The following is a 25,593-nucleotide window of genomic DNA, read 5'->3' as shown; positions in this document are numbered from 1 at the left end:
ATAAGCAGAAATTAAGGGAATTCATCACCAACAAACTGTCTCTACAGTATATCTTAAAGGGACTGGCCTAGGTGGAAGTGCTCCTAAGACTAAATAGCTATCACCAGAGAAAATAAAACTACAGTAAAGGAAGTAGACAAATTAATTACTAATCAAATACAAAATTAAATCAACTAACAAAGTTAGTCAAGGGATACACAAAGAGTACAGAATATGACAACTAATACGTAGAGAATGGAGGAGGAAGAAGAAAGGGAGATAAAATAGAAACTTTAGGTTGTGTTTGAAATAGCATAATCAGTGAGTTAAGATAGACTGTTAAATAGTAAGGAAGCTGCCCTTGAACCTTTGGTAACCACAAATCTAAAGCCTACAATGGCAATAAGTACATATCTATTGATAATCATCCTAAATGTAAATGGACTGAATGCACCAATCAAAAGCTGTAGAGTTACAGAATGGATAAAAAAGAAAGACTCATCTTTTTGCTGCCTACAAGAGACTCACTTCAAACCCAAAGACATACACAGACTAAAAGTGAAGGGTTGGAAAAAGATGTATCATGCAAATAGGGAGAAAAAAGCAGGAGTTGCAGTACTTGTATCAGAATTCAAAAGAAAGAAAATAACAAGAGACAAAGAAGGATATTACATAATGATAAAGGGGTCAGTCCAACAAGAAGATATAACCATTATAAATATCTATGCACTCAATATAGGAGCACCTAAATATGTGAAACCATTACTAGGAGAATTAAAGGGGGAAATACAATGCAATGCATTCATTTTAGGAGACTTCAACATACCACTCACACCAAAAGATAGATCAACCAGACAGAAAATAAGGAGGCAGAGGCACTGAACAATGCTTTAGAACAGATAGACCTAACAGACATCTACAGACTACTCCACCCAAAAGCAGCAGGAAACACATTCTTCTCAAGTGTACATGGAGCATATACTAGGGCCCAGTAAGAGCCTCAATAAATTCAGGAGGATTGAAATCATACCAACCTGCTTCTCAGACCACAAAGGGATGAAACTAGAAATAAATTATACAAAAAAAACCACAAAAGAGCCCACAAACATACAGAGGCTTAATAACATGCTCCTAAATAATGAATGGATCAATGACCAAATTAAAACTGAGATGAAGCAATATATGGAGACAAATGAAAACAACAGCTCAGCAGCCCCAAACCTGGAATAAGCAAAGGCAGTTCTAAGAGGAAATTATAAGCAATACAGGCCTACCTCATGAAAGAAGAACAACCCTAAATGAACAGTCTAAACTCACAATTAATGAAATTAGAAAAAAAGAACAAATGAGGCCCAAAGTCAGTAGAAGGAGGGACATAATAAAGATCAGAGAAGAAATAAAATTGAGAAGAATAAAACAATAGAATCAATGAAATCAGAAGCTGGTTTTTGAGAAAATAAGCAAAATAGATAAACCCCTAGCCAGACTTATCAAGAGAAAAAAGAGAGTGTACACACAACAGAATTAGAAATGAGAAAGGAAACATCACTATGGACACTATGGAAATACAAAGAATATTAGAGAGTACTATGAAAAATTATGTGCCAGGAAATTGGATAATCTAGAAGAAATGGACAATTTTCTAGAAAAATGTAACCTTCCAAGATTGACCCAGGAAGAAACAGAAAATCTGAACAGACCAATTACCAGCAACAAAATTGAATTGGTAATAAAAAAAACTACCTAAAAACAAAATGCCTCTTCCAGATGGCTTCATGGCTGAATTTTATCAAACATTTAAAGAAGACCTAATAGCCATCCTCCTTAAAGTTTTCCAAAAAGTAGGAGAGAATACTTTCAAACTCATTCTATTAGGCCAGCATCATTCTGATACCAAAACCAAAGACACCACACAAAGAAAGAAAATTACAGACCAATTCCCTGATGAACATAGATGCAAAAATCCTCAACAAAATATTAGCAAACCAAATTCAAAAATACATCAAAAAGATCATCCATCATGATCAAGTGAGATTTATCCCAGGGATGCAAGGATGGTACATTATTTGAAAATCAACTCATATACCACATCAACAAAAAGAAGGATAAAAATCCCATGATCATCTCAATAGATGCTGAAAAAGCATTTCACAAAATTCAACATTCATTTATGGTAAAAACTCTCAACAAAATGGGTCTAGAGGGTAAGTACCTCAACATAATAAAGGCCATATACAACAAACCCATAGCCAACATTATACTTAACAATGAAAAGCTGAAAGCTTTTCCTTTAAGATCATTTTCAACATAGTACTGGAGGTCCTAGCCATGGCAATCAGATAACACAAAGAGATAAAAGGTACCCAAATTGGTAAGGATGAAATTAAACTGTCACTATTTGCAGATGACAGGATATTATACATAAAAAAATTCTAAAGGCTCCACCAAAAATCTATTAGAAATAGTAAGTGAATTCAGCAGAGTTGCAGGATACAAAATTAATACACAGAAATCTGTCCAACAGATAAGAAACAACAAATGCTAGCTAGGATGCTGAGAAAGGGGAACCCTTCTACACAGTTGGTGGAATATAATAGTTCATCCAGTGTGGAAAAGTAATATGTAGGTTCCTCAAAAAACTAAAACTAAAAATACCATTTGACCCAGTAATTCTACTCCAAGCAATTTACCCAAAGAAAACAAGATCCCTGATTCAAAAAGACATGTGCACCCTTATGTTTATCACAGCACTATTTACAATAGCGATGATATGGAAGCAACCTAAGTGTCCATCAATGGATGAATGGATAAAGAAGAAGAAGTACATATACACGATGGAATATTATTCAGCAATAAATAAATAAAACAAGTCCTACTATTTGCAACAACATGGATGGAGCTAGAGGATACTATGTTCAGTGAAATAAGCCAGGTGGAGAAAGACAAGTACCAAATGATTTCACTCATTTGTGGAATATAACAACAAAGCAAAACTTAAGGAACAAAACAGCAGCAGACTAACAGACTCCAAGAAGGGACTAGAGGTTATCAAAGGGAAAGGGTTGGGGAGGGTGGGTGGGAGGCAGGGAGAAGGGAATTAAGGGGCCAGTATAATTAGCACACACAATATAGGTAGGTCACGGGGAGGCCATACATCGTAGAGAAGACAAGTAAGGACCATATAGCATCTTATTATGCTGGTAGACAGGGACTGAATTGAGGAGGGGTGAGGACTTGATAATATGGGTGAATGTTGAAACCACAATGTTGTTCATGTGAAACTTTCATAAAATTGTATATCAATGATACTTTAATAAAAAAACAGCAAAAAAAGTGTTCTAATTTTTTTCTTTTTAGTTATGTTCACCAAGTAAATTATAAGCTAGTATCATACTGTATTTTTCATCTACTCCTCCCTTTGACACTGGACACCTAGTAATGACTCAATGACTTGTGGTCTATCAATCGATTGAAGTGTAAGTTGTAAATTAAAAGATGATTCATGGTTCATGATCTTTAGTTAGATTCTACTCCAGTTTTTGCAATATTCCTATCGAAGATCAAGGTTTTAATGATTTAAAGAGGTGCAAAAAGCCTGTGGTAAGCAGGCATCATATTTCATTATTTTTCATTTTTATTTCCATTACTATACATCTCATCCTTTATTTTCCTATTGATTTGGTTCTGTACATTTAGCAAGTATTGATTCTCTGCTGAACTCTTCAGTTGCATTTTTTAAAGAGTAAAAGCTGAAGATCTTTAGTTCATTTTATTCAAACAAGTACTAACATACTAGCTATGCTACAGAAACAGCTTAGACTTTTCCCAGTTCTATAATTCTATAATTTGTAATTGCAATTTAGCTGCTTCTGCTGTTGTTAAAGGTAACCTACCATAATCCTTCATTTTTTTAAAATGATGTTTTTATTTATTAGCTGATTGACTACCAGGATAATTTGGTAGTCTAACTTGGCTTTTTACCATGTGTTGGAAAAATAGAATGACCATGTTTTAAAGTAAAATTTTAAAAACATTATTTTCACATATATTTAGTATGCTATATAAGTAAAATTTAAATCTGAAATTTGATTATTATTTGAATGACCAAGATGGGAAATACAGTTCAAATGTGGGCAAGAGAAAAATGACAGTCTAAAGGGTAGAATGTTATTTAAGTCTATAGTTCTGAATTTTATTGCCTCATGTTCTTACTACTTTTATATAATCTTGAGTGTGTTCCTTAATTTCTTATTCATTTTTCTTACTGATCAACTCTGGATGTTTATACTAAAGAAATCTGGCAAAATTAAATTGAAATCCTAGAAAGTAATGCCACTACCAATGTGCTGTAATGTTTAGTTAATCTCAGTTGTATTCATCACAAACCATATATTTTCTAACACTGTTTTATTGGTTGCTGGGTGATAACAAAATAAACATTTTTGGAACTTAATTACTTCATGTGCTAATTAGGGATACTTAATAACTGAAGAAATTATACCAGATGACTTCTTAAATCCCCAGTTATCTGATTCAAATTTTTATGCTTAAATAAACTATTATATAATTTTTTATTTTAGAAAATGAATATCAAAACTCAATATATATTAAGAGGCATAATTATGAAAATGCACATACTATATGTTAGAGCTAAGAACACTGGAAATATTTTGTCAAAAAACTGGGAACTTGAGTTATATAGTGACTCCCTTGGAGTCCAGGTATGACTGGTGTCTTTCCAACTTTATTATTATTATTATTATTTAATATTTATTTCAAATCTTTATTCAATAGCAATGGGAGTGTTCTTAAACAATGCTACTCTGATTTTCACAATATCTACATTATTGTTTTTAAATATTACCCATAATCCCAGCACTTTTTCAGAAGGAGGTCAAGATGTGACTTTGCTTCTCAGCCAGTGTAGTCTCATACTCAAAAGCAATGACTGCCAATGATTTGCTGCCTTCCTCCCAGACTTTTAAAAACATGCTTATGCAAATTCACATACAGATATAACTACATGTGCATTTATTATGTTTAAATTAGCAGTGAAGAGCTATATGAAAGATGAATTTGAGAAAAAATTACAAGTTTATGAAGTAAATAAATTATGATGTCTGCTTTATGTGTACATAGTTCTTTTAAACTCAAAACAGTTTTGAGTACATCATACTCATCTTATTCCCCAACCTTGTGATGTAGCCTCAGAGAGGTTGACAGACAAGCTTCTGGTCACACAGCCAGTTAGTGATGTAGCTAGAACTTGAACCCAGATCTACCTCCTAATTCATGCTGTTTCTTTTCTTTTTTTTTTTCATCTCTCTCTCTTTTTTTTATTAAGGTATTGTTGATATACACTCTTACGAAGGTTTCACATGAAAAACAATGTGGTGACTACATTCACCCATATTATCGAGTCCCCCCCAATACCCCATTGCAGTACTGTCAGTCAGTATTGTAAGATGCCACAGAGTCACTACTTGTCTTCTCTGTGCTACACTCTTGGGAGTTTGTGAGTCTGCTGCTGTTTCGTTCCTTCAGTTTTACTTTGATGTTATACTCTACAAATGAGGGAAATCATTTGGTATTTGTCTTTCTTTGCCTGACTTATTTCACTGAGTATAATACCCTCTAGCTCCATCCATGTTGTTGCAAATGGTAGGATTTGTTTCTATCTTATGGCTGAATAGTATTCCATTGTGTATATGTACCACATCTTCTTTATCCATTCGTCTACTGATAGACACTAAAGTTGCTTCCATATCTTGGCTATTGTAATTAAGCATAGGGGTGCACCTGTCTTTTTGAATCTGAGAACTTGTTTTCTTTGGGTAAATTCTTAGGAGTGTAATTCCCAGGTCAAATGGTATTTCTATTTTTAGTTTTTTGAGGAACCTCCATATTGATTTCCACAATGGCTGAACTAGTTTACATTCCCACCAGCAGTGTAGGAGGGTTCCCCTTTCTCCGCATCCTTGCCAGCATTTGTTGTTCCTAGTCTTTTTGATGCTGGCCATCCTAACCGGTGTGAGGTGATATCCCATTGTGGTTTTAATTTGCATTTCCCTCATAATTAGTGATGTGGAGCATCTTCTCATGTGCCTGTTGGTCATTTGAATTTCTTCTTTGGAGAATTGTCTGTTCATATCCTCTGCCTATTTTTTAATCAGCTTATTTGCTTTTTGGATGAGGCCTCTAAGTTCTTTATATATTTTGGATGTTAACTCCTTGTTGGATATGTTGTTTGCAAATATATTCTCCCATACTGTAGGATGTTCAGCTGGTGGTATCCTTTGCTGTACAGAAGCTTTTTAGCATGATGTACTCCCATTTGTTGATTTTTGCTTTTGTTTCCCTTTCCCAAGGAGATACGTTCAGGAAAAAGTTGCCCATGTTTTATATTCAAGAGATTTTTGCCTATGTTTTCTTCTAAGAGTTTTATGGTTTCATTCATGCTGTTTCTACAATGCAAAATTTAATTCTTGAGTATTATTTGAGAAGGACTATTTACACAATAAAATTATCCTTTGCTTGACTTCAGAGTATCAATGTAGAACTCCTTTAAAATGCTTAAATGTTTTGTTATAATGAAAACAAACAATAGCTAATGTTTATCAAAGTTCCTACCAAGTGGCAGAAAATGTTCAGAGCACTTGACTTGCACTGTCTCATTTAAGCTCCAGTTAGCCTATTAAGTAGGCAATACTGTCAATCCTAATTTCAGTGAGCAAACTGAGGTTCAGAAAGGCAAATACTTGTTTGGAGATAGGCAGCTGGTGCCTGTCACAGTGGGTTCTGAGCCTAGGTATTCCTGCCCCCAAAATCTATACTCTTAGCCACTATACTTTGCAGCAGCCTACATATATTTTGCTTAACATTTAATTTAAAATATTATTATTATTATTTTTTCTTTGGTATTTTTTTTTTGTAGATAATTATTTTTTATTGAAGGGTAGTTGACACACAGTATCACATTAGTTTCAGGTGTACAACACAGTGATTCAACATTTATATACATGATAATTCTAGGTACCAGCTATCACCATACAAAGTTGTTACAATATTTTAACTATATTCCTTATGCTATACATTACATCCCGGTTACGTATTTATTTTACAATTGGAAGTGTGTACTTTTTTTTTTTGAGAGGGCATCTCTCATATTTATTGATCAAATGGTTGTTAACAACAATAAAATTCTGTATAGGAGAGTCAACGCTCAATGCACAATCATTAATCCGCCCCAAGCCTAATTTTCATCAGTCTCCAATCTTCTGAAGCATAACGAACAAGTTCTTACATGGAGAACAAATTCTTACATAGTGAATAAGTTACATGGTGAACAGTACAAGGGCAGTCAGCACAGAAACTTTTGGTTTTGCTCATGCATTATGAACTATAAACAATCAGTCCAAATATGAATATTTGTTTGATTTTTATACTTGATTTATATGTGGATACCACATTTCTCTCTTTATTATTATTATTTTTAATAAAATGCTGAAGTGGTAGGTAGATGCAAGATAAAGGTAGAAAACATAGTTTAGTGTTGTAAGAGAGCAAATGTAGATAATCAGGTGTGTGCCTGTAGACTATGTGTTAATCCAAGCTAGACAAGGGCAATAAAACATACACGTATGCAGAAGATTTCTCTCAGAACAGGGGGGGTGAGGTTCTAATTTCTCACCTGATGGCCCCCCTGTGACTGTGCCTGTCTTAGGTTGTTCCTCCCTTGAGGAATCTTACCTGTCTCTGGCTAACCAGTCATCTTTCGGGGCCATACAGGGAAATGTAAAGTTGGTAGGTGAGAGAGAAGCCTTATTGTTTGAAAAGGTTAGCTTTTTACTTCTTTGCATTAAAATATTATTTTTAAATCAAAGTATCACTGATATACAATCTTATGCTCAGGTTACACATGAGCAACATTGTGGTTGCTACAGTCCCCCTATTATCAAGTCCTCACCACATACCCCACTATTGTCATTGTCAGCATAGTAAGATGCAGTAGTCACTACTTGTCTTCTCTGTGCTATACTTCCTTCTACGTGCCCCTCCTATATTATGTGTGCTAATCATAATGCCCCTTAATCCTCTTATCCCTCCCTTCCCACCCACCCTCCTAGTCCCTTTCCCTTCGGAAGCTGCTAGTCCATTATTGCGTTCTGTGAGTCTGCTGCTGTTTTGTTCCTTCAGTTTTTGCTTTGTTGTTATACTCCACAGATGAGTGAAATCATTTGGTACTTGTCTTTCTCCACCTGGCTTATTTCACATCTTTGTCCATTCATCTACTGATGGACACTTAGGTTGCTTCCATTTCTTGGCTATTGTAAATAGTGCTGCCAGAAACATAGGGATGCATATGTCTTTTTGAATCTGTGATCCTGTTCTCTTAGTGTAAATTCCTAGGAGTGGAATTCCTGGGTCAAATGGTATTTCTATTTGTAGTTTTTTGAGGAACCTCCATACTGCTTTCCACAATAGTTGAACTAATTTACATTCCTACCAGCAGAGAAGGAGGGTTCCCCTTTCTCCACATCCTTGACAGCATTTGTTGTTGTTTGTCTTTTCGATGTTGGCCATCCTAACTGGTGTGAGGTGATATCTCATTGTGACTTTAATTTCCATTTCTCTGATGATTAGCTATGTGGAACTTCCTTTCATGTGCCTGTTGGCCATCTGAATTTCTTCTTTTGAGAAGTGTCTGTTCAGATCCTCTGCCCATTTTTAATTGGATTATTTGCTTTTTGGTTGTTGAGGCATGTGAGCTGTTTATATATTTTGGATCAACCCCTAATGGGATATGTCATTTATGAATATATTCTCCCACACTGTAGGATGCCTTTTTGTTCTACTGGTGGTGTCCTTTGCCGTACAGAAGTTTTTTAGTTTGATGTAGTCCCATGTGTTCATTTTTGCTTCTGTTTTCCTTGCTTGAGGAGATGCATTCAGGAGAAATTTGCTCATGTTTATATACAATAAATTTTTGTGTATGTTTTCTTCAGAGTTTTATGGTTTCATGACTTATATTCAGGTCTTCGATCCATTTCGAATTTACTTTTGTGTATGAAGTTAGACAGTAAGTCAGTTTCATTCTCTTACATGTAGCTGTTTAGTTTTGCCAACACTACCTGTTGAAGAAGCTGTCATTTCCCCATTGTATGTCTATGACTCCTTTATCATTTATTAATTGGCCATATATGTGTGGGGTTATATCTGGGCTCTCTATTCTGTTTCATTAATCTGTGGGTCTGTTCTTGTGCCAGTACCAAATTGTCTTGATTACTGTGGCTTTGTAGTAGATCTTGAAGTTGGGGAGCAAAATCCCCCCCACTTTATTCTTCCTTCTCAGGATTGCTTTGGCTATTGGGGGTCTTTTGTGGTTCCATATGAATTTTAGAACTATTTGTTCCAGTTCATTGAAGAATGCTGTCGGTATTTTGATAGGGACTGCATTGAATCTGTAGATTTCTTTAGGCAGAATGGCCATTTTGACAATATTAATTCTTCCTACCCAAGAGGATGGGATGTATTTCCATTTATTAGTGTTCTCTTTAATTTCTTTCAAGAGTGTCTTGTAGTTTTCAGGGTATAGGTCTTTCAGTGCCTTAGTTAGGTTTATTCCTAGATATTTTATTCTTTTTGATGCAATTGTGAATGGAATTGTTTTCCTGATTTCTCTTTCTGTTAGTTCATTGTTAGTGTATATGAATGCAACAGATTTCTGTGTCTTAATTTTGTATCCTGCAACTTTGCTGAATTCAGATAATAGTTCTAGTAGTTTTGGAGTGGATTTTTTAGGGTTTTAATATATAATATCATGTCATCTGCAAATAGGGACAGTTTAACTTCTTCCTTAGCAATCTGGATGCCTTTCATTTCTATGTGTTGTCTGATTGCCATGGTTAGGACCTCCAGTACTATGTTGAATAAAATTGATGAGAGTGGGCATCCTTGTCTTGCTCCTGATCTTAGAGGAAAAGCCTTCAGCTTTTCACTGTTAAGTATGATGTTGGCTGTGGGTTTGTCATCTATGGCCTTTATTATGTTGAGGTGCTTACCATCTATACCCATTTGTTAAGAGTTTTTATTATGAATGTGTGTTAAATTTTGTGAAAAGCTTTTACAGCATCTGTGGAGATGATCATGTGATTTTTGCCTTTACATTGATGTAGTGGATGATATTAATGGATTTTCAAATTTTGTAACTCCTTACATCCCTGGGATGAATTCCACCTGATCATGATATATGATTCTCTTGATGTATTTTTGAATTCGGTTTGCTAATATGTTGTTGAGTATTTTTGTATCTGTGTTCATCTGGGGTATTGGTCTGTAGTTTTCTTTTTTTGTGGTGTCTTTGGCTGGTTTTGGCATTAGAATGATGCTCACTTCATAGAATGAGTTTGGAAGTATTCCGTCTTCTTATATTTTTTGGAAAACTTTAAGGAGAATGGGTGTTATGTCTTCTGTAAATGTCTGATAAAATTCAGTGGTTAAGCCATCTGGTATGGGGTTTTGTTCTTGGGTAGTATCTTGATTACCAATTCAATTTCATTTGTGGTAATTGGTCTGTTCATATTTTCTGTTTCTTCTTCTAAAAAGTTGTCCATTCCTTCTAGGTTATCCAGTTTATTAGCATATAATTTTCCATAGTATTCTCTTATAATTCCTTGTATTTCGGGGGTGTCTGTAGTGATACTGCCTTTCTCATTTCTGGTTCTGTTTATGTGTGTAGATTCTATTTTTTTTCTTGATAAGTCTGGTAGGGTTTTATCTATTTTGTTTGTTTTCTCAAAGAACCAGCTCTAGTTCTCATTAATTGTTTCTATTGTTTTATTCTTCTCAATTTTATTTATTTCTTTTCTGATCTTTATTATGTCCCTCCTTCTACTGACTTTGTGTGTAATTTGTTCTTCTTTTTCCAGTTTGAGTAATTATGAATTTAGACTCTTTATTTTGTATTGTTCTTCCTTCTTTAAAAAGGCCTGAATTACTGTATACTTTCCTCTTAGAACCTTCTTTGCTGCATCCCACAAAAGTTGAGGCATTGAGCTGTTGTTTTCATTTGTCTCCATATATTGCTTGATCTCTGTTTTTATTTGGTCATTGACCCATTTATTATTTAGGAGCATGTTGTTAAGCCTCCATTTGTGCTTTTTTGTTTTCTTTGCATAATTTATTTCTGCTTTTATACCTTTGTGGTCTGAGAAGCTGGTTGATACAATGTCAATTCTTCTAAATTTACTGAGGCTTTTTTGGGGTCCTAGTATGTGATCTACTCTGGAAAATGTTCCATGTGCACTTGAGAAGAATGTGCATCCTGCTGTTTTTGGGTGGAGTGTTCTGTAGATATCTGTTAGGTCCACCTGTTCTAATGTGTTGTTCAGGGCCTCTGTCTCCTTACTTAGTTTCTGTCTTTTGATTGATCCATCAATGAAAAGGTTGATCTGTCCTTTGGAGTGAGTGGTGTATTGAAGTCTCCTAAAATGAATGCATTGCATTCTATTTCCCACTTTAATTCTGTTAGTATTTCTTGTACACATTTGGGTGCTCCTATCTTGGGTGCATAGATATTTATAATGCTTATATCCTCTTTTTGGACTGACCCCTTTATCATTATGTTCTTCTTTGTCTCTTGTTACTTTCTTTGTTTTGAAGTCTATTTTATCTGATACAAGTATTGGAACTCCTGCTTTTTTCTCCCTATTGTTTGCTTGAAATATCTTTTTCCATCTCTTCACTTTTAGTCTTTGTATGTCTTTTGGTTTGAAGTGAGTCTCTTGTAGGTAGCATAAAGATGGGTCTTTCTCTTTTATCCATTCTGTAACTCTATGTCTTTTGATTGGTGCATTCAGTCCATTTATATTTAGGGTGATTATTGATAGATATGTACTTATTGCCATTGCAGACTTTGGATTTGTGGTTACTAAAAATTCAATGGCTGCTTCTTGACTGTCTAGGAATTTACTTTAACTCACTTATTGTGCTATTATAACCACAATCTGAAGATTATTTTTTCCCCCTTCTTTTTCTTTCTCCTCCTCTCTTTATATGGTAGGTATCATATTCTGTACTCTTTGTGTATCCCTTGACTGACTTTGTGGGTAGCTGATTTAATTTTGCCTTTGGTTAGTATTTAATTGGTCTACTTCCTTTGATGTGGTTTTATTTTCTCTGGTGACAGTTATTTAGCCTTAGGCACACTTCCATCTGGAGCAGTACTTTTTAAATACAGTGTAGAAATGGTTGGTGGCAGGTAAATTCCCTCACCTTTTGCTTATCTTGGAATTATTTAATCCCACCATCAAATTTAAATGATAATCTTGTGTAAAGTGTTCTTGGTTTTAGGTCCTTCTGTTTCATTGTATTGAATATATCATGCAACTGCCTTTTGGCCTGTGAGGTTTCTGCAGAGAAGTCTGATGATAGCCTGATGGGTTTTTATTTGTAGATGATTTTTTTCTCTCTCTGGCTGCTTTTAATACTCTGTCCTTGTCCTTGATCTTTGCCATTTTAATTATTATATGTCTTGGCATTGTCTTCCTTGGATCCCTTGTGTTGGAAGATCTCTGTAATTCCATGGCCTGAGAGACTATTTCCTTCCTCAGATTGGTGAATTTTTCAGCAATTATTTCTTCAAAGACACTACTTTCTATCCTTTTTTCTCTCTCTTTGTCTTCTGATACCCCTGTAATGTGAATATTGTTCTGTTTGTATTGGTCACACAGTTCTCTGAATATTCTTTAATTCTTAGAGGTTCTTTTCTCTCTGTACCTCAGCTTCTTTGTATTACCTGTTCTCTAATTTGTATTCCATTTACTCATCTAATCTGATTTTAAATCCTTCCATTGTGTGTTTTATTTCAGTTACTATATTTGTAAGGTATCTATCTCTCTCCTGAATTCATCCCTAAGCTCTTGAATATTTTTCGGTAGCTCCATTAGCATGCTTATGACTTTTATTTTTAATTGTTTTTCAGGAACATTGGTGATTTCAGTCTTGCCAAGCTCTCTTTCTGGTGTTTGAGGGATTTTGGATTGAATAAGGTTCTTCTGCCTTTTCCTAGTCCTGGACTGATGGCAGTGGTCACAGATGAGTGTCAACTGGGAGGACAAAGTCCCTTCCTGCTTCCAGGTCTCAGTGCTTGTCTCCGCTGTCTGGGCGGGTTAGCTGCGTGCAGGTAGCAGCCTCTGAGTTAATCCCCTAGACTCTCATGGGCGTGGCTGTCCTGATGCTGGCTAGGCAATGGCACGGGTTGCACGGAAGCTGTGTGGGTGTCAGGTGGGAGGGAAAGTCCTTTTGTGCTTCCTGGTCACCATGCCTGTCTCCACTCTCAGGGGTGGTTAGCCGCGCACAGGGCGAAGGTTCTGCATTAAGCTGTGTAGTTGCTGTAGGCAGGGCTGCCTTCTGGCTGGTCTGCAACAATGGCGTGGACAGCAGTTTGCTTGCAGGTGCTGGAGGTGGAGGGAAAGAAGTGGCAAGCTGCTTATCATGGTGAGGTTCCTCAGGGCTGCATTGCCAACTGGAGGGAATGGAGCACCTGAAGCTCCTAAATTTCCCAACCTGCTGGGCTGAGTGTGCTGGGATGATTTTGTCCACTTGCTCCTTCTCCTATACCCTTGCCCATTTAGCAGCCCTCTGACTGTTGAGAAGTCTTTCAAAGCACCTGCTGTTCTTTTGTCCCAGGGCAGCTGTTTGTAGGAACCTGTTCTCTGTCTTAGTCTCTGACTTTGGTTTTCAGCCCCTCTAATCTCTAGAGCCCCATGCAGTGTGGGCGTGTGCTACTGGAGTAGATTTCTAGGGCTGGGTGTTTAGCAGCCCTGTGCTTCCACTCCCTCCTCACTCTGATTCTCTTCCTTCCGCCAGTGAGCCAGGATGGGGGTGTGCTCTAGTCCTGCCAGGTCATGGCTTTTTTACTTTACCCTTTTCCATGAGATGTTCACTTCTCCCAGATGTAGACTGGCTGGTGCACTCTTACTTCTGGTCACTGTTTTAGGAATAGTTGTATTTGCTGTATTCTCAAAATATATATGGTTTTGGGATGAGATTTCTGCCTTACTTCTCACCCCACCATCTTTTTTTCTCTCCTCCAACTTTATTATTAAAGATCTAGGAAATATTCTCAGTTACATTTCAGGACATAGGAATTTTATTGAGTATCTTAAAAAACAAGACAATCTGGTGTTTTAGCACTTTTCTAGAGGAGATGGAGAAGAGTTAGTTATGTCTATTGTCAGCTCTTCTAGTTTTGACAACCTGCTATTCTGAGTCTTCCATTTTTATAAGTTGTAATACTGTATGTTATTTGTGCTTCTATAGGTGGTAACTGGAAAGTTTCCATAATCACCAGTGACTTGCCAAATGCAGGGACCAGCTCACAGATTTATATTGTACTATATGGACAATGTAGAAGTTCAGCCCCGATTTATCTTTATGGAACAGATGGAGCTCGATTTCAGGATGGCCATGAAGACATATTTACTGTAAGTGATAAAATTGAGTAAAACCTGTTAATATAAGTGATATGGGTAGTAGGTACTTTGGAATGAATGTAATCTATTTATTGGAGTAGGTGCTTCCTATTGTAACACCATGTGTCCTGTAGAATTCATGGCAGTTTCTGCTCAAGCAGATTAAACACAAGTAAAACTGCATTATAATGAGACAACTGCTAAAAGAGAAATACTAGGTGGCCAACACTTTTATTTTTTTTCTATACTTTTGACTTCCAGGAATAAGGGCTTTGTGCCTTTCTGGCTTATGCTTTAACAGATAAAGCTCAAAGTCAAGGTAAAAAAGGAATAAATGAAATTATCAAATAAAGGAGGGTAAAGAAGTTATCATCAAGTTATTGTATCATGGCAAGACACATTGAGATCAAGAGCCAGGGAGAAACCACAGATGAAGCAGGTCAGGGGTTACAAGTATGATGTGAAACTAGCATCATAAAAATTAGCAATCAAAGGCAAGACTTGAAATGAGTCAGTACCTTGTACTTTATAAGTACTTAAAAATGTCTGTTGAATGAACAGATGCATGAAGGGATTGTTTTAAACTGGGTAGAGACAGAGAAATCAATAAGTGTCCTTAAGTATCTTAAATCTTTATAGGATACCCACTTCAGTGTGATCCTGGGTTTTTGGTTTACAAAAACCTGTCTACTCAGCCCACATATGTCACAGAAAAGGCTGAATCATTTGGAACCAAACTAATAGTTTTGTTTGAATTACTCTTTACATACATTCTATATGAATCTATGTTTAAAGAAACCTTTCTTGTGTTGATGGTCACTACAAATAAAAAATGAAGACTTTATCATTATTTGCTTGTGTAAGAGATAGTTTTAGGAGTGACTATACCAAAAGAGTCTGAGCTGCTTTTGTTGTTTTTGCTATTTTATAGTTTCAAGTTTAATTTTAAATCAAATTATACCATCACATGATGTATAGGATTAAATCATTCTGAATTCTTAAGTAAGAAAGGAGTACTTCTAACCTCTCATTCTCATTCCCTTCTCCCACATAGTTTGAAGCTTCTTTTTTTTTCTGAGCACTACAATCTACATTTTAGCTCTTTCTATTGTTTTGCACTTTCTTGCTTGAGCCCTGGGATCACTACATTTCTATCTTGTTTGTAGAGGTGATGGCTCCTTAAGTTCGTAATTTGTTTATGATTTTGATATTAGTTTTCATTAGTTATGATGAAACTGTTTTCTTGTAAGAGTTCTTAGGTAAACTTTTATTTTCCTTTCTCCTTTTCTTTTTCTATTGTTGCTCCAAGAGGAGAGGGTTCCCTGCTCCAGGCAAGTTCACTATGAATTTGCTGAGACCAAATAAAGAGAAAAGCAAGTTGGGGTGGGGGTTTAAAAGGGGTTTATACCACATTTATTCTCATGCAGTCACCCAGCTATGTACAAATAGCAAAGATAGCCCAGTCTTTCTTGGCTCCAGGGCTGCTCCCTCCTACTCCCCAGCATGGGCTTTATCCTCGTCTTGCACCAGAGCTCCTTGGCTTCCCTCCTCCATCCTCCATTCTCTCCTGGCTCTCCCTCTAGGCTCCCCCTCTCCTCTCACTCATTTTTCCCTTCCCTACCTTTAGCACTGGGAGAAACTCTGTGGTTGGGTCTCTATGGTGACTAGTGGATATCCAACCAATTACATGCCAGGAACTGAGGATAGGAGAGAATGGGTATTTCCTCCCCACCCATCCCCTCAGCCCATACTCCAGTGATTGACCAGTTGCTCTGTCCCTGGTAAATATCCTGCTGCCCATAGATATGTAAACAGGCTCTTTTAGGTCTACAATGGGCAATATCCAGGTAAGGATCCTGCCTATAATTTCCATTTTCTCTACATCCATACAGTTTCATTGTATAGATATTTTCTTTTTTATTGTGGTATCACAAAACAAAATTTACCATTTTAACCACTTTAAAGAGTATCATTCAGTAGCATAGTATGTTCATGATGTTCAACCATGACCACTGTCTTTTTCCAAAACATCTTAGTCAGAACAAAAGGAAATTCATTTTGCGGTCACTCCCCATTCCTTTCACCCAATTCCTAGCAACCTCTATTCTGCTTGTATCTTTAAGGATTTGCCAATTTTGGATATTTCATATAAATTGAATCATATAGTACATGGTCTGTGTATCTGGACTCTTTCATTCAGCATGTTTTCATGTTCATTCATGTTACATGATGTATCAGTACATCATCCCTTTTTATAACCAAATAATATTTCATTGTGTGGAAATACCACACTTTGTTGATCCATTCCTCTACTGATGGACATTTAGGTTGTTTCTACTCTTTGAATACTGTGAATAATGGTGCTACAAACATTCTATTTGTGTACAAGTATTTTTTTTGAATACCTGTTTTCATTTCTTTCCAGTATATACCTAGGAATTTCTGGGTCATAGGTTAGTTCTATGTTTAACTTTTTGAGGAACCACCAAACTATTTTCCACAGTGACTGTACAAGTTTACATTTTCAACAGTAGTATATGAGGGTTCTAAATTCCTCATATCCTCCTAACACTTGTTATTGTTAATTTAAAAGAAATCTAGTCAAATCTTGTGGGTGTGAAGTGGTATCTCATTATCATTCTGATTTATATTTCCCTAATGATTAATTGTATTGAGTATCATTTTTTTATGCTTGCAGGCCATTTGTATGGACCATTTGTATATCTTCTTTGGAGAAATATCTATTCAAATCCTTGATGTATTTTTTCAGTTGGGTTGTTTTTGTTTTTGATTGGTTAAGTGTTCTTCATATATTCTAAATACTAGATGCTTATCAGAAACATGATTTGCCAATACTTTATCCTATTTTGTGGGTTGTTTTTTTCACTTCTTGATAGCATCCTTTGAAATTTTTATTTTTATGATGTTCAATTTACCTATTTTTTGTTCCTTGTGTATTTGGTCTCATCTAGAAACCATTGCCAAATGCAAGACCTATCCCTGTGCTTTCTCCTGTATTAGTTATGTGATCCATTTTGAGTTAAATTTTGTATGTGGTTTTAGGTAATAGCCCAATTCCATTCTTTTGCATATGTATATCTAGTTGTCCTACTGCTGAGAATACTATTCATTCCCCATTGAATATCTTATTTTTGTGAAGAACAAACTGATTATAGCTGGACTCTTAATTCTATTTCTGGACTCTTAATTTCTGGACTCTTAATTCTATTCTATTGATTTATATGTCTGTCTTTATGCCTATACTATACAGTTTTCATTACTGTAGCTTTATAGTAAATTTTGCAATCAGAAAGTGTGAGTCCTCCTACCTTGTTCTTATTTTTCAAGATTCCTCTGGCTATTTGTCACCCCTTAGAGTTCCATGTGAATTTTAGGATCAGCTTTTCTATTGCTGCAAAATAGGCAATTTGGGTTTTGATAGGGATTACACTAAATTTGCAGATCGCTTTGGGTAGTATTGAAATCTTACCAATTCATGAACATGATGTGTCTACATTTATTTAAGTCTTCTTTAATTTCTTCCAGCAGTTTTCTATAGTTTTGCTTGTATAAGTCTTGCACCTCTTTGGTTAAATTTATTCCTAAGAATTTTAATTCTTTTTGATGCTTTGTAAATAAAATTGCTTTCTCAGTTTCTTTTTGATATTGCTTATTACTAATTTCTAGAAATGCCACAGATTTTTGTATGTTGATCTAGTATCCTATAACTTTGCTGAATTCATTTATTAGCTCTAGTAGTTTTTTTAATGGAATCCTTAGGATTTTCTATGTATCAGGTCATATTATATGTGAAGAGATATGGTTTTATTTCCTCCTTTCCAATTTGGTTGTTTTAAATTTCTTTTTTGGCTAATTGCTCTATCTAGAACTTCCTGTACAATGTTGAAGAGAAGTAATGAAAACTGACATCCTTGTCTTACTACTGTTTTAGGAGGAAACTTTCTTATTTTCACCACTGAGTATAGTATTTCTTGTGAGTTTTTCATAAATGCCCTCTTTTATGTTCAGGAAGTTTCCTTCTATTTGTTGAGTGATTTTATTATGAAAGTTGTTGGATTTCATCAAATTTTTTTTTTTTTTTTTTTTTTTTTTTAGAGGGCATCTCTCATATTTATTGATCAAATGGTTGTTAACAACAATAAAATTCAGTATAGGGGGGTCAACACTCAATGTACAATCATTAATCCATCTCAAGCCTAATTCTCGTCAGTCTCCAATCTTCTGAAGCATAACGAACAAGTTCTTACATGGTGAACGAATTCTTACATAGTGAATAAATTCTTACATGGTGAACAGTACAAGGGCATTCATCACAGAAATTTTCGGTTTTGATCATGCAATATGACCTATAAACAATCAGGTCAAATATGAATATTCGTTTGATTTTTGTACTTGATTTATATGTTGATCCCACATTTCTCCTATTGTTATTATTTTTATTTTTAATAAAATGCTGAAGTGGTAGGTAGATGCAAGATAAAGGTAGAAAACATAGTTTAGTGCTGTAAGAAGGCAAATGTAGATGATCAGATGATCAGGTGTGTGCCTATGGACTAAGTATTAATCCAGGCTAGACAAGGGCAGCAAGACATCCACGGATGCAGAAGATTTCTCTCAAAGCAGGGGGGGTGAGGTTCTGAGCCTCACCTCTGTTGATCCCCAAATTCTCACCTGATGGCCCCCCTGCGACTGTGCCTGTCTTAGGTTGTTCCTCCCTTGAGGAATCTTACCCGTCTCTGGCTAACCAGTCATCTTCCGGGGCCATACAGGGAAATGTAAAGTTGGTAAGTGAGAGAGAAGCCATATTGTTTGCAAAGGTTAGCTTTTTTACTTCTTTGCAGATTTATGCCTTGTGGCTTCTATGCCCAGCACTTGTCTCGAGGTATCTTTACAACCTGGAGGAATTATGATACTCGGTAAATTCGATATGAGGCACGAATTCTATTTAAGGGTTGTAATTAGGAAGGAAGAAGAAAAGCTATAGATGTAGCATATGAAGGAAACATGGGAGGATTGATTATTTCTTTGACATATCTTCTTGTATAGTACCTTAAGTATGTATAGGTTTTAAACTACTAACTAATTTGCACACACATATTAACATAATAGGAATACGGTGACATAAACAAAGCAAATCTATAATTACCATCCATCTCCAGTGAAGCCAAGAAAACCATTTAGGCACCCTAGGCATTTGTGAAAATTTATCTATGATATGATGGATATTGTCCAACTGTACTTGAACCATCAGACAAATTAAAGCAGCCCATTTCTGGGATCTGTTCACATCCCATATGTTCTTTTAACCATAGATAGTCTATAGTCATGAGATTTTGGAGTGCTACAACTTGCACCCCTCCCAACTCCTGGTTGAGTTCCAACAGTACAGATCCGGTCAAATTCGTTGTCTCACTGTATGCACATGCCAGCCTAGACATCTCCCTCCTCATTCCTATGGCAAGTCCAGGAGACGGTGGGCTGGATGCAGCCACAACCGCAGCATCGTCCGGATCCCTGTGGAGGCTTTTTGATGATCATCCCCCAGCACAAGTCCTCCAGAGAGTGAGGATGCCGGAAGCTCCTCCTCATATCGTATCTTAGTTCATTTTCTGGGTATCCAAGCTAGGCCTTGATCTTCTGCATAGAAACAAACAGACCCTTTGCCCACACTTTGACATGCCCTCTATACCACTGTGCAGAACTCATTGGAGGTCAGCACACAGTAACTGCTTTTTTTTTTTTTTTTTTTAATTAAGAGAAAGGAATATTATCAGAAAAGAGTACCTCCATAGCTGATAATCTGACACCCTTTAAGTGATCAACATTAAGGATATTTAAAGCATGCATTGATCTTTGATTTACCAATAGTTTTATCCTGTTAAGGAGTAATCCCCCTTTTCTTTCTTTCTTTCTTTCTTTTTTTTTTTTTTTTTTTAATTTTTAATCTACACTTACATGAAGAATACTATGTTTACTATGCTCTCCCCTATATCAGGTCCCCCCTAACAACCACATTACGGTTACTGTCCATCAGCTTAGCAAAATGTTGTGGAGTCACTACTTGTCTTCTCTGTGTTGTGCAGCCCACCCTCCCCTTTCTCCCTCCCCCCATGCATGCTAATCTTCCTACCCCCCTTCTTCTCCCCCCCCATCCCTCCCTGCCCACCCATCCTCCCCAGTTCCTTTCCCTTTGGTACCTGTTAGTCCATTTTTGGGTTCTGTAATTCTGCTGCTGTTTTGTTCCTTCAGTTTTTCCTTTGTTCCTATACTCCTCAGATGAGTGAAATCATTTGGTATTTCTCTTTCTCCGCTTGGCTTATTTCACTGAGCATAATACTCTCCAGCTCCATCCATGTTGCTGCAAATGGTTGGATTTTTCCACTTCTTATGGCTGAGTAGTATTCCATTGTGTATATGTACCACATCTTCTTTATCCATTCATCTACCGATGGACATTTAGGTTGCTTCCAATTCTTGGCTATTGTAAATAGTGCTGCGATAAACATAGGAGTGCATCTGTCTTTCTCAAACTTGATTGCTGCGTTCTTAGGGTAAATTCCTAGGAGTGGAATTCCTGGGTCAAATGGTAGGTCTGTTTTGAGCATTCTGATGCACCTCCATACTGCTTTCCACAATGGTTGAACTAATTTACATTCCCACCAGCAGTGTAGGAGGGTTCCCCTTTCTCCACAGCCTCGCCAACATTTGTTGTTGTTTGTCTTTTGGATGGCAGCTATCCTTACTGGTGTGAGGTGATACCTCATTGTAGTTTTAATTTGCATTTCTCTGATAATTAGCGATGTGGAGCATCTTTTCATGTGTCTCTTGGCCATCTGTATTTCTTTTTTGGAGAACTGTCTGTTCAGTTCCTCTGCCCATTTTTTAATTGCGTTATTTGTTTTTTGTTTGTTGAGGCGTGTGAGCTCTTTATATATTCTGGACGTCAAGCCTTTATCGGATCTGTCATTTTCAAATATATTCTCCCATACTGTAGGGTTCCTTTTTGTTCTATTGATGGTGTCTTTCGCTGTACAGAAGCTTTTCAGCTTAATGTAGTCCCACTTGCTCATTTTTGCTGTTGTTTTCCTTGCCCGGGGAGATATGTTCAAGAAGAGATCACTCATGTTTATGTCTAAGAGGTTTTTGCCTATGTTTTTTCCCAAGAGTTTAATGGTTTCATGACTTACATTCAGGTCTTTGATCCATTTTGAGTTTATCTTTGTATATGGGGTTAGACAATGGTCCAGTTTCATTCTCCTACATGTAGCTGTCCAGTTTTGCCAGCACCATCTGTTGAAGAGACTGTCATTTTGCCATTGTATGTCCATGGCTCCTTTATCAAATATTAATTGACCATATATGTTTGGGTTAATTTCTGGGGTCTCTAATCTGTTCCACTGGTCTGTGGCTCTGTTCTTGTGCCAGTACCAAATTGTCTTGATTACTATGGCTTTGTAGTAGATCTTGAAGTTGGGGAGTGAGATCCCCCCTACTTTATTCTTCTTTTTCAGGATTGCTTTGGCTATTCGGGGTCTTTGGTGTTTCCATATGAATTTTTGAATTATTTGTTCCAATTCATTGAAGAATGTTGCTGGTAATTTGAGAGGGATTGCATCAAATCTGTATATTGCTTTGGGCAGGATGGCCATTTTGACGATATTAATTCTTCCTAGCCATGAGCATGGGATGAGTTTCCATTTATTAGTGTCCCCTTTAATTTCTCTTAAGAGTGACTTGTAGTTTTCAGAGTATAAGTCTTTCACTTCTTTGGTTAGGTTTATTCCTAGGTATTTTATTCTTTTTGATGCAATGGTGAATGGAATTGTTTTCCTGATTTCTCTTTCTATTGATTCGTTGTTAGTGTATAGGAAAGCTACAGATTTCTGTGTGTTAATTTTGTATCCTGCAACTTTGCTGTATTCCGATATCAGTTCTAGTAGTTTTGGAGTGGAGTCTTTAGGGTTTTTTATGTACAGTATCATATCATCTGCAAATAGTGACAGTTTAACTTCTTCTTTACCAATCTGGATTCCTTGTATTTCTTTGTTTTGTCTGATTGCTGTGGCTAGGACCTCCAGTACTATGTTAAATAACAATGGGGAGAGTGGGCATCCCTGTCTGGTTCCCGATCTCAGAGGAAATGCTTTCAGCTTCTCGCTGTTCAGTATAATGCTGGCTGTGGGTTTATCATATATGGCCTTTATTATGTTGAGGTACTTGCCCTCTATTCCCATTTTGCTGAGAGTTTTTATCATGAATGGATGTTGAATTTTGTCAAATGCTTTTTCAGCATCTATGGAGATGATCATGTGGTTTTTGTCTTTCTTTTTGTTGATGTGGTGGATGATGTTGATGGATTTTCGAATGTTGTACCATCCTTTCATCCCTGGGATGAACCCCACTTGGTCATGGTGTATGATCCTTTTGATATACTGTTGAATTCTGTTTGCTAATATTTTGTTGAGTATTTTTGCATCTACATTCATCAGGGATATTGGTCTGTAATTTTCTTTTTTTGTGGGGTCTTTGCCTGGTTTTGGTATTAGGGTGATGTTGGCCTCATAGAATGAGTTTGGGAGTATTCCCTCTTCTTCTATTTTGTGGAACACTTTAAGGAGAATGGGTATTATGTCTTCTCTGTGTGTCTGATAAAATTCCGAGGTAAATCCGTCCGGCCCTGGGGTTTTGTTCTTGGGTAGTTTTTTGATTACTGTTTCAATTTCTTTGCTTGTAATTGGTTTGTTTAACTTTTGTGTTTCTTCCTTGGTCAGTCTTGGGAGGTTGTATTTTTCTAGGAAGTTGTCCATTTCTTCTAGGTTTTCCAGCTTGTTGGCATATAGGTTTTCATAGTAGTCTTTAATAATTCTTTGTATTTCTGTGGAGTCTGTCGTGATTTTTCCATTCTCATTTCTGATTATGTTGATTTGTGTTGACTCTCTTTTTCTCTTAATAAGTTGGGCGAGAGGCTTATCTATTTTGTTTATTTTCTCAAAGAACCAGCTCTTGGTTTCGTTGATTTTTGCTATTGTTTTATTCTTCTCAATTTTGTTTATTTCTTCTCTGATCTTTATTATGTCCCTCCTTCTGCTGACTTTAGGCCTCCTTTGTTCTTCTTTTTCCAGTTTTAATAATTGTGATGTTAGACTATTCATTTGGGATTGTTCTTCCTTCTTCAAGTGTGCCTGGATTGCTATATACTTTCCTCTTAAGACTGCTTTCGCTGCATCCCACAGAAGTTGGGGCTTAGTGTTGTTGTTGTCATTTGTTTCTATATATTCCTTGATCTCTATTTTGATTTGTTCATTGATCCATTGATTATTTAGTAGCATGTTGTTAAGCCGCCATGTGTTTGTGAGCCTTTTTGTTTTCTTTGTAGAATTTATTTCTACTTTCATACCTTTGTGGTCTGAAAAATTTCAATATTTTGGAATTTACTGAGGCTCTTTTTGTGAGCTAGTATGTGGTCTATTCTGGAGAATGTTCCATGTGCACTTGAGAAGAATGTATATCCTGTTGCTTTTGGATGTAGAGTTCTATAGATGTCTATTAGGTCCATCTGTTCTAGTGTGTTGTTCAGTGCCTGTGTGTCTTTACTTATTTTCTGCCCGGTGGATCTATCCTTTGGGGTGAGTGGTGTGTTGAAGTCTCCTACAATGAATGCATTGCAGTCTATTTCCCTCTTTAGTTCTGTTAGTATTTGCTTCACATATGCTGGTGCTCCTGTATTGGGTGCATATATATTTAGAATGGTTATATCCTCTTGTTGGACTGAGCCCTTTATCATTATGTAGTGGCCTTCTTTATCTCTTGTTACTTTCTTTGTTTTGAAGTCTATTTTGTCTGATATTAGTACTGCAACCCCTGCTTTCTTCTCACTGTTGTTTGCCTGAAATATGTTTTTCCATCCCTTGACTTTTAGTCTATGCTTATCTTTGGGTTTAAGGTGAGTTTCTTGTAAGCAGCATATAGATGGGTCTTGCTTTTTTATCCATTCTATTACTCTGTGTCTTTTGATTGGTGCATTAAGTCCATTTACATTTAGGGTGACTATTGAGAGATATGTACTTATTGCCATTGCAGGCTGTAGATTCGTGGTTACCAAAGGTTCAAGGTTAGCCTCTTTAGTATCTTACTGCCTAACTTAGCTCGCTTATTGAGCTGTTCTATACACTGTCTGGAGATTCTTTTCTTCTCTCCCTTCTTATTCCTCCTCCTCCATTCTTCATATGTTGTGTGTTTTGTTCTGTGCTCTTTCTAGGTGTGCTCCCATCTAGAGCAGTCCCTGTAGGATGCCCTGTAGAGGTGGTTTGTGGGAGGCAAATTCCCTCAGCTTTTGCTTGTCTGGGAATTGTTTAATCCCACCATCATATTTAAATGATAGTCGTGCTGGATACAGTATCCTTGGTTCAAGGCCCTTCTGTTTCATTGCATTAAGTATATCATGCCATTCTCTTCTGGCCTGTAGGGTTTCTGTTGAGAAGTCTGATGTTAGCCTGATTGGTTTTCCTTTATAGGTGACCTTTTTCTCTCTAGCTGCCTTTAAAACTCTTTCCTTGTCCTTGATCCTTGCCATTTTAATTACTATGTGTCTTGGTGTTGTCCTCCTTGGATCCTTTCTGTTGGGGGTTCTGTATAATTCCATGGTCTGTTCGATTATTTCCTCCCCCAGTTTGGGGAAGTTTTCAGCAATTATTTCTTCAAAGACACTTTCTATCCCTTTTCCTCTTTCTTCCTCTTCTGGTATCCGTATAATACGAATGTTATTCCTTTTGTATTGGTCACATATTTCTCTTAGTGTTGTTTCATTCCTGGAGATCCTTTTATCTCTCTCTATGTCAGCTTCTATATGTTCCTGTTCTCTGGCTTCTATTCCTTCAATGGCCTCTTGCATCTTATCCATTCTGCTTATAAATCCTTCCAGGGATTGTTTCACTTCCGTGATCTCTTTCCTGACATCTGTGATCTCCTTCCGGACTTCATCCCACTGCTCTTGCATTTTTCTCTGCATCTCATCCCACTGCTCTTGCATTTTTCTCTGCATCTCTGTCAGCATGTTCATGATTTTTATTTTGAATTCTTTTTCAGGAGGACTAGTTAGGTCTGTCTCCTTCTCAGGTGT

General features: G+C 36.5%; 1 protein-coding gene across 1 annotated transcript in view; it reads left to right on the top strand.

Annotated features, from left to right (window-relative positions):
• RP1 (RP1 axonemal microtubule associated) overlaps positions 1-25,593 on the top strand; it is a 370,859-nt gene that overhangs the window by 73,118 nt on the left and 272,148 nt on the right. Inside the window, exon 4 of the mRNA XM_036999525.2 lies at positions 14,302-14,465. Coding sequence (XP_036855420.2) covers positions 14,302-14,465 — 164 coding nt within the window. The remainder of the gene's footprint in view (positions 1-14,301; positions 14,466-25,593) is intronic.

This window comes from Manis javanica, chromosome 2 (genome assembly GCF_040802235.1).
Source record: "Manis javanica isolate MJ-LG chromosome 2, MJ_LKY, whole genome shotgun sequence".
Lineage (NCBI taxonomy): Eukaryota > Metazoa > Chordata > Mammalia > Pholidota > Manidae > Manis > Manis javanica.
This window is presented reverse-complemented; position numbering and strand designations above follow the sequence as displayed.